Source organism: Alligator sinensis, unplaced genomic scaffold (assembly GCF_000455745.1).
Source record: "Alligator sinensis unplaced genomic scaffold, ASM45574v1 scaffold282_2, whole genome shotgun sequence".
Lineage (NCBI taxonomy): Eukaryota > Metazoa > Chordata > Crocodylia > Alligatoridae > Alligator > Alligator sinensis.
The window spans coordinates 2802342-2816096 of NW_005841879.1; the positions used below are offsets into that span (position 1 = coordinate 2802342).

Genomic DNA, 13755 nt, shown 5'->3' on the forward strand with positions numbered 1-13755 from the left:
GTTTTTTGCCTTCTTTTCCTAAAGAAACTCCAACACCTCAGAGGAAGGGCCTTCGATCAAGTGCACTAAGGCCAAAGAGGCCAGAAACACCAAAGCAAACAGGCCCTGTTATAATTGAAACTTGGGTAGCAGAGGAAGAATTGGAATTATGGGAAATCAGGGCATTTGCTGAAAGGTAAACTAAAAGGAATGAAGGATTGCGATTTGTGTGCAGTATGAATTATGAGATGAATGTTTCAGCATAGCTTCTAAAAAGTGTTTTGTTTCTTGGTAGCTGCCTTGCACTTACTATTTTCTGTGTCTTTTTGTAAAGGATCCATGAACTCAAAGTTGCAAAAGCAGAGTATTTCTGGTGGCAGAAATCAAAGTATTATGTAGGTTGATAGATTTGCCTGAATCAGTTTTATGTTAATGTAGCATGTAACAACTAGGCAAACTGTCTGACTGATTTAGGAAGTAGAAAATGTTGCGTGCCAAGAGAACCACATTAGTAACTGAAACTGTAAACATGTTCTGTCATTCTGTGGTTTGAATGCAGTGTGTGAATGTCCATTGAACAAAGTGCCAAAGTATATGCCCATGAAAGGAGCATGTGGAAGAAGACTTAACAGCACCTAGATTCTATTAGAATGTATCCTGCTTTTTACTGTTGGTGAATGGTGATTGCTCTAGCTTCAAAATCGTGATAGACCCAATCTTTATTAATAGTTTCTTTGTAAGGTGTTCTAGTCATTCACTTCAGAATATTTCAAAGAGCTCACCCTAATTAGTCAACCTGGCTAAAATGAAAGCCCATAGGGGTTTTATTTTGTGTGCGTGCAATAGTAATTTTTTCTCTTTGCGTATCTCCTGGCAGGGTGGAGAAAGAAAAGGCACAGGCAGTTGAACAGCAGGCTAAGGTTAGTGACCAGAAGAAGGCCGAGGAATTCAAGGCCCAAATGGAGGCTCAGCTAAAACAACAACGGTTGGCTGCCCAGCAGGTGGGGGAGCCATTAGTAGTCCCACCTGTCAACAAGTTTGCATTGTTAGTCTACATGCATTAAAATATAGGGAATCATGCGTCCCTATTTCATAGAGTTTTTCATGTATAATTATGATTGTTTTCTGGTCTCCATGTGAACTCAACCTTCTGAAAAGACCTCACTGACATTAAACCTTAACAGTAGCTACGTTTAGTACATTCAGTATTCTTATGCAACCCTCTGCATCATAACTTGTTTATTATTGCCTTCCTATTTCCTATACCAAATTTAGGTAATCTCCAAAAAGATGTTTTCCTTCCCTTCTGAAAGAAGGGTATGAAATAGTAGCTGCCAGGAGAGACCTGTCTGATGGAAAATAACCATAGCTCACAACTGACTATAATGGATTTGACTTTATCCCCATGATAAAATGGAGCAAAAGCTGGGAGTTTTTGTGGAGGCTTAAGTTTAATTTACTGATTACAAAACTTAGAATTCCAGCATCTGGTCAAACATTCATATTTTGCTCCCTTAATATATTAGAGAGAACTGTCCAACTCTTCTAGGTTCATTTTTCCTTTTTGTCTTCCCTACCCACAGTGCACTTCTCATTGTTAGTGTTTAATATCATAGTTACACTTTTTAAAATACTCTAAGCACAAAACAGAATACCAATCATTAGTCAATCTGTAAACATCTGTTACTTTGTTTTCTAATAGTCTGTGCCGTTGGTGCTTTCCAGTTGTAGGTAACAAGAAAAAGAAGAAATGCTGGAATGTGGACAGTTTTACTCATTTTTGGTGCAGTGTTGTCAAGATTCAAATAGCTAAATGCTTAGCATGAAAAGTCTCTGCAGAATGTTGAGAAAGTGTCAGTGTAGTTGGCGTTATTTAGCTAATTATCTCTCTCAAATAAAAAGCAGTGAGAACTGTCACAGGGACAGAAGGCCTACCGCTTGTTAAGGTTGTTGAACCTGGTGGGCTAAAAATTGGCTTACAATCGGAAGAACATTTTAGATCTTGGTATTTTGATTAAGCTTCATCAAGATAAATTAGAATTGTAATTTCTTGGCTTTCTTATATTTTGCTGCCACTGGCAAGATACAGCTGCCATTAAAATTAAACTTGGGGATGCCAGTAGTAATTAAAAATTGAGTCTTGTAGTAGTAGGTTCGCATCTCTCTCTGATTGATGCACATGCATGTGTCCATTATGAAAGTAGGCATTTCAAAGACTTGATTTTATTGTGTTGAGAAATCTTTTTTACCTTTTAGATGTTTCAGATTACTCATCTGAGAAAACTGAATTTAATTTTATTTTAAATAAACATGCTGGATTGTGTTGTAAAAATGCTACAAAGGTAATATTTTGTGCTGTTATAACACAATGGAAATCATTGATCTACAAACAGGGAAGTACTTGGGCAAATTCATTACTACATTTGTACATTAGTAATAGTAGTTTGCTAGCAATCTGTAATATTTTCTACTTCAATAACCTCTAATTTAATTTCTAGAAACTTCTAGCCAGCCTTATGTTTAAGTAGGGAAAAAAAAAACGTATCTTTTTTACTTTTCTTGCAGAATGTGCTAATTTTAAATGTACTTTCATTGAGTTTTTCTTTGAACTTCTGTAGAAACGACTGGAGCAACAAAAGCAATTACCCACAGGAGGTGCAGCCACTACAGTCACTACAGCTAGCAGCACTGCAACCACTGTCTCCACTCCGCAGAAGGTTATGGTAGGCCCATTAACAGGCCCAGTTCCCACTGGAACCAAAGTTGTACTTACTACTAAAGTGGGTTCTCCAGCTACAGTAACATTCCAGCAGAGCAAAAACTTCCATCAGACTTTTGCTACTTGGGTTAAGCAAGGCCAGTCTTCATCAGGTAAATTATTTGCTTTTCTTTCATTCAGAGACTGCTCATACTCTGAATGGCTAGAAAGTTTTTGTTTGTTTGCTTGTTTCTGACCTGTGCCAATTCTAGCATTAACTTATAATGAAGAGTTCTCTGTATGAATTCACTTTTATAGTGAACCTTTAAAAAAATATGTAAGTAAAATGACGTGGCATATTCAGAAGTGGCTCTATAATAATTTATTAGCTTTTTCTTTAAGAAATAATCATATTCACTACTAAAAATTATTTGATTTGAAACTTAACTGTTTCGTGTACTTTAATAGCTACCAGCACTCCTGCCACATCAGCCACAACCATTGCCAGCACAGGACAGACGTTCCAGATCTCAGGCAGTCCAGTAACTATGGCAGGCAAAGTGATAACAAAGCTTCCACTTCCTGCAAATAGCAAGATTGTTGCTGTCAATGTGCCATCAACTCAAGGAGGTAGGGGAAGAAAATAGACTTGGCATGCATCTTCCAACTTGCTAAATTGATATGGCATTGACATTCTTTTTGATGTAAAATAAAACATACTTTTCTGAATTAAATGGGGGGATAAGTTTCCTTTGCTCTCCCTCAAAATGATCAGAGTTGTTTTTTTAGGGACGAAAGCATAGGTTTCTTCCTATAAATTATATTTAGAAGCTCTGATTTTTTTATTTTATTTTATTTATTTTTTTAAAGAACCTAAATCAGAAGGTCTTTTAAGAACCTAATTCTAAACCAAACATCAAAAAAGCATTCATCAGAATTTTGCAAAACAGTTGTAACAGCATTGTTGTAACTAGCTATTTAATAACGAATTGTTGTAAGGGTCCTGGGTATGACTGTAAACTGCATCCAACTGGAAGGCCTGGTGGCAGCGTGGTGGGGCTATCGTGGCAGGGAGCTCCTGTAAAATACTACAATTTTGCAACCTCCAGAGTAAGGTGATTATAGGGTGCCTCCCCCCCAGCCCCTACTGCCTTGTTGGGTACTCCTTGGTTGGAGAAAGGCTGGGGACATCACCCTGACAGAAATGCTTCCTCAGTGAGGCATTAGACCGTCGGCAGCAGTCCTCATCTGTTACTCTTTGGCAGAAGCTACAACCATTGAGGCACTGAATATCTGGATTCAATCTGACCTTTGGATTCTTTGTCAGTGATCTAAAGGAGGGATGGTAGGTCTTGGGCAGCCTCCACTCCTTCATACTGTTGCCTAGGTGTATGCATCAAAGGTCTTGGTGACTAGACCTCTTAGGCATACACCATGATCCAGAGGACTGACAGTTGCCTACTAATGATTGTAAATAGTTGTACCTCAAAAACCTGCTGTTCTCAGTTTTAGTGATGGGCTCAGTAGTGTTGGTTCCTTTTTATTTTGAGATGATAGGTTTCATATCCCTTATTAAACATACCTGAGCCTCTGTCCATTTTGCTTCATCTATGAAGAAACTGCTAGCTTTGAGTAGATCTTTCTCATGAGCATAGAGTGCTCTTACCCATGATCTGCAATTCAAACAGACAGAGAACTGGTCCTATAGGCTATTTATATGCAGGAAAGACTAGAATAATGCCTAATATTTGTGTTAGAACATTTGTGGCACCATATTGCGAAGTAGCCTCTTTGTAAAGGTCAGTGTTGGAGGGTCATGCCTCTGAAATATTCTTTCTTCAAATGTTTAAAGTACTTGTCAGTGCCCTGACAAGATAAAGGGATTTGTATTTCCCAAAAGTGGTGAAGTTTCTTCCTTGTAGAACATGACATTTTTGCCAAGAGATTTGTGGGCCTATCTGTCAAGGTGTGTTCTAAAAACTTGGAGGTTTACTGAACTTCAGCATTAGTGTATTATTGTGACCGACAGCTCTTGTATTAATGGATTCTTACTTTTTCTTTTATTAGGTATGGTTCAAGTTCAGCAAAAGGTGTTGGGTATCATTCCATCAACTACAGGTGCAAATCAGCAAACATTTACTTCATTCCAGCCAAGGACAGCAACTGTAACTATTCGGCCAAACACTACAGGGACTGTAGGAACAACAACAACTTCACAAGTAATGTCTTTCTGTTTCTTACAAGGGCTATTGTATGAATACATTGCATCTTATGAGAGCATATCTGCAAACAAAATTATCTTCTATATATTTTTAATCTAAGGGAGGAATATATCAGTTTCTCTTTTGAGAAATATTTCTCATTTTTTGTATGATCATAGACATTTATGGCATTGAAGATTTCTGGGCTGCGTATTGGAAACTAAACTGGATTGGGTAAAAGCTGTGATAGTTATTCAACATATTGCAGGTCTTATAGAATGTTGGGATATTAAAATAGGCTTTTAATGAGGTAAATGAACTCTTAATTTTTTTTTCATATAAACATTTAAATTGTATACACCAGTGGTGTGAAACTTGCCTTGTGCCCTGGGCCAAATCCAAACCATGGGGCTCCTTGTGAGCCATATCCAGCCCAGGGCACACAGTGGCAGGTCCAGCTCTGGCATGGGGGACACAGCACAGCTTCAGCTCCTACTCCCAGCTCAGCGAGCCGGCCAGAGTGGCTCTGCAGGCTGGATCTGGCCTACAGGCTGTATGTTTGACACCCTGATGTGCACAATACATGTTTGATGCAGCCTGAAAAAGGCACAATTTTTTTACGCTATGGTAATAACTAACCCTGGGACATGGTGGAATCTGTATCGCCTTAAATCTTAAAATCAAGATGGGATCTCTTTCCAAAAGAGCCACTTTATCTGTAATAGAGGTTACAAGTTTAATGTAGAAACAGTGGAGTCATGTTTTCTGACCTATGCTATGCTTGGTCAGACCAGACTGTCAAACTGGTGCCTTCTGGTCTTGATACCTATTCATCTGACTCCTGGATTCAGTGTCCCCTTGCTGGTTGCTGATCTAAAGAGGAGGCTTAACTTGTATTCAGGTTTCACCAATCTGCCAGCCTTTTTCAAAAACAACACTAACACATCTGGAAGGAGCTCTTTGTAGGGGTTTTTTATTTGCTTTTTAAAACTTCAGGCTGGTCTCTGCAGTAAGACCTCATGGGAAGTAGTTTTAATGGGGAAACTTGACACACAACTTCAGAGCATAGAGTCCTGTTAGGAAGAGAGTGATTATGGCAGAGTTTTTTGGTGAGCTTTAAGGCACACAAGAAGTAAATGGTTAAACCTACCTTTTTATTCTTACGCTTCTCATTATTTTTTAATGGCAAGCTTTTTTTTAAACACCTGTGTAAATGTTCTCCATTTGCTGCCTCTAGGTAATGCCAGGGACACCGCTCCGTCCTGGTATGACAGTAATAAGGGCACCACTTCAGCAGTCAACATTAGGGAAGACCATCATTCGAACACCACTAGTGGTGCAGCAAGGTATTCTTCCAGCCAGTAGGTTAATTTTAATATTAAAACTTCCAGTGTGTGAAACCCATGGTTTGTTCCTCCATAAACATTTTCTATCATTCACCCCAATTCCAAATTTCTCTCTATTCAGAACTTGGTATTTGGCAGGTACTGTTTAGATAGGGATGTTTTTTAAACAGCTTGAGATCGGTTATTAATTTAATTGCTGTTACTGAGTGAAATTCTTGTTTAATAGCTCAAATCTTTCATCTGAGAGGATACAAAGAATGGGGTTTCAGAGTCTGATTTTATTAAAATACTCCATGTTTAAAATTGAGTAGTTAAAATACAAAATTATGAAGGCCATTTGTATAAGAAGGTTTGACTTAATTACTCCTTGAAAAAAACATCACATCAAACATTTTTCAGATTCATATTTTTTAGTCAGTGTCACAGGAAAGCGAATTATGGTAGATGTTCCCTTGCAAACTGGAGTGCCTGCTTGGCATGTTTCATACCACACTATTACAGGAAGTTGAAGTTTAGTGTGCTATAATAAAAAAACAAAACACGTTGGAACATAAATATTTTTAACATCACATATTTGCTCTTGCAGGTCAGACTCAACAGGTTGTGACTCAGATAATCAGAGGTCAGCCTGTCTCAACTGCAGTATCTAGTACCAGCACAGCTTCTTCCAGTTCTGGACAAAAGACAGTAACAGCTCCTGGAACACCTCCACAGCCAATACAGCCCCAGACCTCAACTCCCCAAACCCCTCGTCCCCAACAGGGGCAAGTGAAACTTACCATGGCCCAGCTTACACAGCTAACGCAAGGACAGGTAAACCATTTTTTACAGCTTCCAAATAAAAGGTAAAACTATTGGCATTTCTTTATGCTTTTCGTGGTACAGTGTGCTTCTATTAGAAGTCAGTGCTCTAATAAGCCATTAACTAAACATCGGGTTTCTTTTCAGTTGAAGAAAATCCATGTAAGCACACCATCCAGTTTGTAGTAAAGATCTTGAGAAAGTGTCTGGTATCCAAGGACTATTTAAAGAAGTAGCATTCTCCAATGCTGACAGTCTGGTTATAAACAGGCCTCAAATCTTATTGTTTGCTAGTATCTGACAGGCAGCTAAGACTTTTTTTAAGTGAAGAATTATCTTCTGCACTGATGGTTGGGACTTCTAAGATTGATTTTTGGGTCAGGGGGGGTAGATAATAAGATGCCCAAAGTTGCATTCAACTGTGGCCCTTCTGTTAAAGGTTTTAGCCAGACTTGATGGACAGAAATTTAACTGTCATTGACACTGATCTAGTTTAGTATTCAGCTGAAAATAGATATAACTGATATGAACCTGTAAGGCATGAAACATTGCTCCTTTATGGGCAATTCAAGTGATTTCCTGACTTGAAATTCTGCCACTGGAATGCTAGGATGTTTTAGTCAGCGCTTTGTTATGCAATATGGAACTCGAGCATCAGAGGTGTGATTTGTGACGTTGTTGTTCCAGTGTCAGGAGAGCTTAGGTCTCCCAGCTCACAGGCTTATCCCACTGGGGCATTAATAACTTTTTTTTTCCCCCCTAGGGTGGCAGTCAAGGGTTGACTGTGGTAATTCAGGGACAGGGACAAACTACTGGTCAGTTACAGCTGATCCCTCAGGGAATGACTGTAATACCGGGTCCAGGGCAACAGCTAATGCAAGCAGCTATGCCAAACGGTACAATTCAAAGGTTTCTTTTCACCCCGCTACCAGCAGCAGCTACTACAGCCAGCACTACTACTACAACAGTTTCCACTTCAACATCAGGTAGGATTTTTTGGGTTTAACAAAAAGCACTGGTTTTAAGTCAGAGTCATTTTACATAGTTGGCAGCTAATGTCTTTTATTAAGTTAATTTAAAGATCATTTAGTAGGCTGAGAAATCATATGCTAAAGCTCTGGATGAAGCAGTGTAGCTCTATTAAGCCATTAGGAGGAAAACTGCTTTGTCAGCTGCAGAAAACCTAATATTTCAAATTAACGTGGCTTATAGACATGTCCCTTGGAATGAACAGAATACTTTCTTTATCTTTCATAGCTACAGGGGAACAGAAACAAGCCTCGCAAGCTCAGGCACAACCAACACCAGTCCTGCCTCCAATTCAGCCCCAGTCTCAGAATCAACTGCAGACCCAGCTGCAGGCACAGACACAGTGTGTTCAGCCTCCAGCCCAGCCACAGACTGCTCAGGCCGGAGTTCAGCCTGAAGTTCAGACACAGCCTGAATCTCAGAGTCCAACATCCATCCAGTCTCCAGACACATCAGAAGCACAGCCTGTCATGACACAGTCAGCTAAATCACCAGTCACCATTCATTCTCCTACACAGACCCAGGTTCCAGGGCAGTCTCAGCTTCAAGTCCAGAGTCAGCCGCAGACGATCATTCAAGCTCAGCCCCAGCTCCAGGCTCTGCAGCAAGCCCCAGTACAGACTACAGCCCAACAGCCTATTCAGATGCAGCCCCATACTTCTGTACAGATTCAAGCTCAGCTGCAACAACCCCAATCCCAGGTTCAGACTTCAGTCCAAACCCTTCCAACTACACAAAGTTTAAGCCAAGTTACTGTACAGTCTCCATCTCGCCCCCAGCTGCAGATTCAGCAGCCTCCAACCAAGGTTATTACTGTACCTCAGCTTCAGCAACAAGTCCAGGTTCTTTCTCAACTTCAGTCTCATGTTGTGGCTCAGATACAGGCCCAGCAGGGCAGTGTTCCCCAGCAAATCAAGCTTCAGCTACCTATTCAAATTCAGCAGACAAGCCCTGTACAAGCTCACCAAATTCAGAATGTGGTAACGGTTCAAGCAGCTAGTGTTCAAGAGCAGCTGCAGAGGGTTCAGCAGCTCAGGGAGCAACAGCAGAAGAAAAAGCAGATAGAAATAAAACGTGAACACACCCTTCAAGCTTCTAATCAAAGTGACATTATCCAGAAACAGGTAAAGTTCTCCAAAATAAAGGAATGCCTTAAATGAAGTAACCTTATGCCGTTAATCAGGTTGATAAGTTGTGAACTGAATTGTCTCTGATTTTTCTCCCTTTCTAAATGATACTGCAAAATAATTGGTTTTTACCATTGTAATGATCTAAGCTAGTTCAGCCCATTAAGAGAAGTCTGCAGTGCTTACAGCTTTTTAGCACTTTGTCTTAATTTATTGTAATTGATTATTGGGAAAATATATTCTCAGTGTTAGTCCAGAGAGGTAGTTAGCTGTGTTAGTCTGAAGTCGCACAGAAGGCAGATCAGGATGGTACCGAAGACTAGCAAGTTCAGAAGCATAAGCTGCTGCCTACAAAAGCTTTATGCCTCTCTGAACAAGTTAGTTTCTAAGGTGTCATCCTGCCCCAGTGTTAGTCCAGAGGAGACAGGTTGTATATGCAAGGGCAAATGCTTGGTGGGCTTGTACAGTAATTTTGTTGACAGCTGAGGAAAGAACACTAGAAGAGGTGTATTGGGTATAATACAAAAGAAAGACAAAAAACCAAGAAAAAATGTGGAGTCTTTTGTATACAATATCTTGTGATCAGAACTAACTTCAGTTAATTAACTCCTGTTTTAGAATATTATTAAAACCATTAGAGCCATGGTTTTCAGCCTGTAGTCCACAGAGCCCTGAGAGTCTGCAAACTGTCTAAGGGGTCTGCAGAAGATGACTATGATCAATCAGAAGTATGCGATTACCCACCCTTACAGTTCAAGGGGGTCGGTACCTCCATTTGAAACTTCCAAAGGGGTCTTCACCTCTGTTCAAAGTTTTTTAGGGATCCGCAAATGAAAAAAGGTTGAAAAGCACTAGTTTAGAGCCTAATTGTATTTTTAAATTCCAAGAAAAAGTTGTGAAAGCAAGCATTCCACTGCCACGTGACTAAAGTCCTGTGGTACAGCAAAGAGCAGCAGACTAAAAGTAAAGCTGACTGAACTTTCATTGTCCAGAAATAGTAAAATTAAATTGAATTTCCCAGTTGTAATTTAAAACCCCCAAGTAGTGTAAATATGGGACTTACAAAGTTAAACAAGTAAGTAAAGTGTACCATTTTTCCCCAAGTGCTGTCAGCAGCACTGGCTTAAGTTTTCAAGTTTTGTTTTGGATTTTGTGTTGTCCTCAAGGTGGTGATGAAACACAATGCTGTGATAGAGCACTTGAAGCAGAAAAAGACTCTGACCCCTGCTGAACGAGAGGAAAATCAGAGGTAGGCACACAATGCATTGTTAGCTATGGAGCCTTTTTTTCTGTTGAGCAAAATTTAGAAAAGCCTGCTTATGATATTTTTTCATTTGAGATTTCAAATGACATATAAACAGTTGTTGACAAATCCACAATTTAGAAATAACGTTCCTAATAAATGAGCATTTGGACTCTACTGTAGTCAAATTTACGTTGATTTGTTTCCACTTATTAATTCAAAATAAATAACTAGCTTTGAGGGATCTCAAAAGGGAAATGGAAAGATTGTTCTATTATAGCGATGCCTGTTTCATTTTTGTTTGGGATCTCCTTTGTTATGGTTTCTTAATTTCATTCCCTTTTTTTTTTGACAGCAGCTTGTCTTCTGTTTTAATAGTAGCGAGAAATGAAGATATTGTTATTCCATAGACTGGTGGGGATTTCATGCCTACACCTGGCAAACGCATATTTGGAGCATTCTTGTCACTTGTTCTCCCATGGCCATTTTGACTTTTTTTACCCATCTAGCTAGTTCACTAAATAATCACAGGTATCCAGTCATTTTGTGAATAGAGCTGCCAAAGGGAACTACTACAAAGTCTTCCTTGGTCTTCACATCAGGGCACAGAAATAGCACTATGCAACTTAATTGCCCATTCATCTAGTATAACGAATGAAGTGACTAGTCAGCGACAGACACACAAACTAAAGGCTAACATTTGTCGGAGTTTATTTTTGGAAATATCCTAATTTGTGCTTAAAAAGACAAGCAACCTCTGTTCCTGGGAATGCCATCTTTCCTTCCTCCTCTCCCCAAAAAGCATAGTTTGTAGCAGTGCTTCTCTACCTACTACAAAACAGACCAGGCTATATAGCAATAGGATAGCAAAGAAGACCAGAACAGATGAAGCATAAGGTATGAGGGGTTGCTCCTGAGGAAACCACTGGGAGTTATTGCTCTGTACAGATAGAGAAGAATGGTCTGCTGCAACTTTCTTGGGTCAAAACAGCAAAGTTCAATTATCTGCAAAACAAAGAGCCTGTTTTGCACCATCCTGAGAGGTTTCAGGATTGTTTTTCATCCTGTAGGAGAATGCAAAACCTCTTTTTGAATGTTTTGAGAAGTAGAATCTGTTTTCTGATTAAAACATGATTTTTTTTTATTTTTTTTTTATTCAGGAAGGATTTTTTTGGGCCCAGGATTCACTGGTCACTTCTGATAGGACGGGAGGAAACTCTCACTCTTCTTTGAATGGGACAGAACAGGGACTTCGACCTGGGTATCCCATATCCCAAACTGAATGTCCCATGGGTATAGATTCATAGATGCTAGGGTCAAGTCCGACCCCTTGCCCTGGTTTGCCAGTTCTTTAACCATCATATGGCATATTTGGAGCCATATTAACCAGAGCCATGTCCGTCTGTCTTTGTCTAAACAGATAAAATGCTCCTGTGAGATGTTAGTCCAACAAATTCTGTTAGTATAACCAAATCTATCTTTTAACTACCATTTTTAAGATGTAATAGTAGACCCTGTGATGTGTCGACTGTAATAATGAAATATTATTACTTTTGTAAGAGGCAACAAGGCTGCATGGCACAGTGTTCTGTTTTTTCCTCCTTTCCCAGAATGATAGTGTGTAACCAAGTGATGAAGTATATTTTGGATAAGATAGATAAAGAAGAAAAACAGGCAGCAAAGAAACGGAAGCGAGAAGAGAGTGTAGAGCAGAAGCGTAGCAAACAGAATGCTACCAAGCTCTCGGCTCTGCTTTTCAAACACAAAGAACAGCTGAAAGCTGAAATACTGAAAAAAAGAGCACTTCTGGACAAAGACCTACAAATTGAAGTGCAGGTAAGAGCAGCTCCTCCCAATGACCAGAGGGGTTTTTTTGTTTTGGCTGAAATATTTCCATAATTATTTACCAGCTTATTTGTTGAGGTTTTGAGGAATTGGTTTCCCCATACACAGATCGGTGCAGGTGTATCTTTTCCTTTTATGCCTCTGATGTTTATCTCACTGTTTCTTGCTGTTCCCTGAAATAGTTTTGGCATATTAGTCAGTGTGCCAAAACTTTCAATCTTGTGTCTCGTTGAACAAAATCAACTTGTAAGATGTATGTGTGGGGTGAGGGAGGAATAGAATTTCCTCTTGTACCTTCACCTCCCTCCAGAGGAAATAGGTTCCATTTCACTCCATTCCCATTTGAGTTTTCTATACAAATAGGGTGATATCTCTGCAGGAAGGGAAAGATCTGGATTAGAGGTGTTCTTTGTAGGTCCCCGCAAATTCTAGGGCTTGCTGTGTTTTGTTCCTTTTGTATTCGCTCTCTCTAAGGGCATCAGATCTCCAGGTGAGACACTGCAACAAAAATGTATGAAGGAATTTCAGGTAAATGCCGCTCAGTTTTTATGAACTCTTTTCAATCAACTCTCAGGAGAGCTTAGAAATGGTGAGCTACTGGAACTGGAACTGTGAAAGGGAATTTTGAACAAAGAGTTTCTTCTTCACTTAAAAGTTGAAGGAGCTGGAAAATTTGGAGTATGGTATTTATACCTGCCACCAGTGACCACGTGTCAGAGTTCTCCAGTTGCTGTGGGAGTTGTCCCACTGTCTCACTAAACAGTGAAGATGCAAAAATGAGATTTCTGAGGGATGGTATTGAGTTGAAAGATTGTTACCCAGTGCTTTTCACACAAGATCTTGTGCCCTGTTTTTTTCAGTGCCATTTGACACTAGTTTAGTCTGCTGTTAAATGTCTCAGATCACCCTTTACCTGCCCAAGGAGTAACCAACACCGACTACAAACTGAAAATAGATCTCCCATATGGCCATGTACTTCTGTATTAACAGTTCTGTGCACACTATTTCAAATCCAAATGGCATAGTTTCCATTAATAGAAAACTATTAATTTTACTACTTTAATAAAATACCCGAAACCTCTGTGATAATTCTTTTAATTTTGAAGGCTGCCTCCACCCTATGGTTCTGCTTTTCTTTATCTGGTCTATTTATTAACCAGTTGCACTCCGCCTTCTCAACAGTCTTTTATGATAGAATTAGAAAGAAGGTTACTTATCCAATGATTACTGATAGACACCTCTCTTTAAGGTTGTGTTAATCTTGGGTTTTGCACTTTAAATTACGTAAGTGGTTTTTCCTCTTTTGAATGTAGCAGGATTTGGGGCTGGGTTCTGACCCTGTTATGAAATATTCTCACAAGGTGTCCATTTTCTTTGAATTATTTAATCTGCTTTAGGAAGAGCTAAAGAAGGACCTGACGAAAATTAAGAAAGAAAAAGAAAAAGCACAGGCAGCTGCTGCTGCTGCTGCAGCGGCGGCGGCAGC

General features: G+C 39.6%; 1 protein-coding gene across 4 annotated transcripts in view; it reads left to right on the forward strand.

Annotated features, from left to right (window-relative positions):
• The window catches only part of BPTF (bromodomain PHD finger transcription factor), a 75922-nt gene that overhangs the window by 50080 nt on the left and 12087 nt on the right, over positions 1-13755 (forward strand). For all 4 annotated transcript variants that reach the window (XM_025196276.1, XM_025196277.1, XM_025196279.1 and 1 more), the window contains 12 exons: positions 25-175; positions 857-980; positions 2598-2850; positions 3146-3307; positions 4745-4896; positions 6116-6239; positions 6811-7037; positions 7789-8011; positions 8283-9178; positions 10348-10430; positions 12035-12260; positions 13667-13755. The exon at positions 13667-13755 is cut by the window's right edge and continues 333 nt beyond it. In XM_025196276.1, coding sequence (XP_025052061.1) covers positions 25-175; positions 857-980; positions 2598-2850; positions 3146-3307; positions 4745-4896; positions 6116-6239; positions 6811-7037; positions 7789-8011; positions 8283-9178; positions 10348-10430; positions 12035-12260; positions 13667-13755 — 2710 coding nt within the window. The remainder of the gene's footprint in view (positions 1-24; positions 176-856; positions 981-2597; positions 2851-3145; positions 3308-4744; positions 4897-6115; positions 6240-6810; positions 7038-7788; positions 8012-8282; positions 9179-10347; positions 10431-12034; positions 12261-13666) is intronic.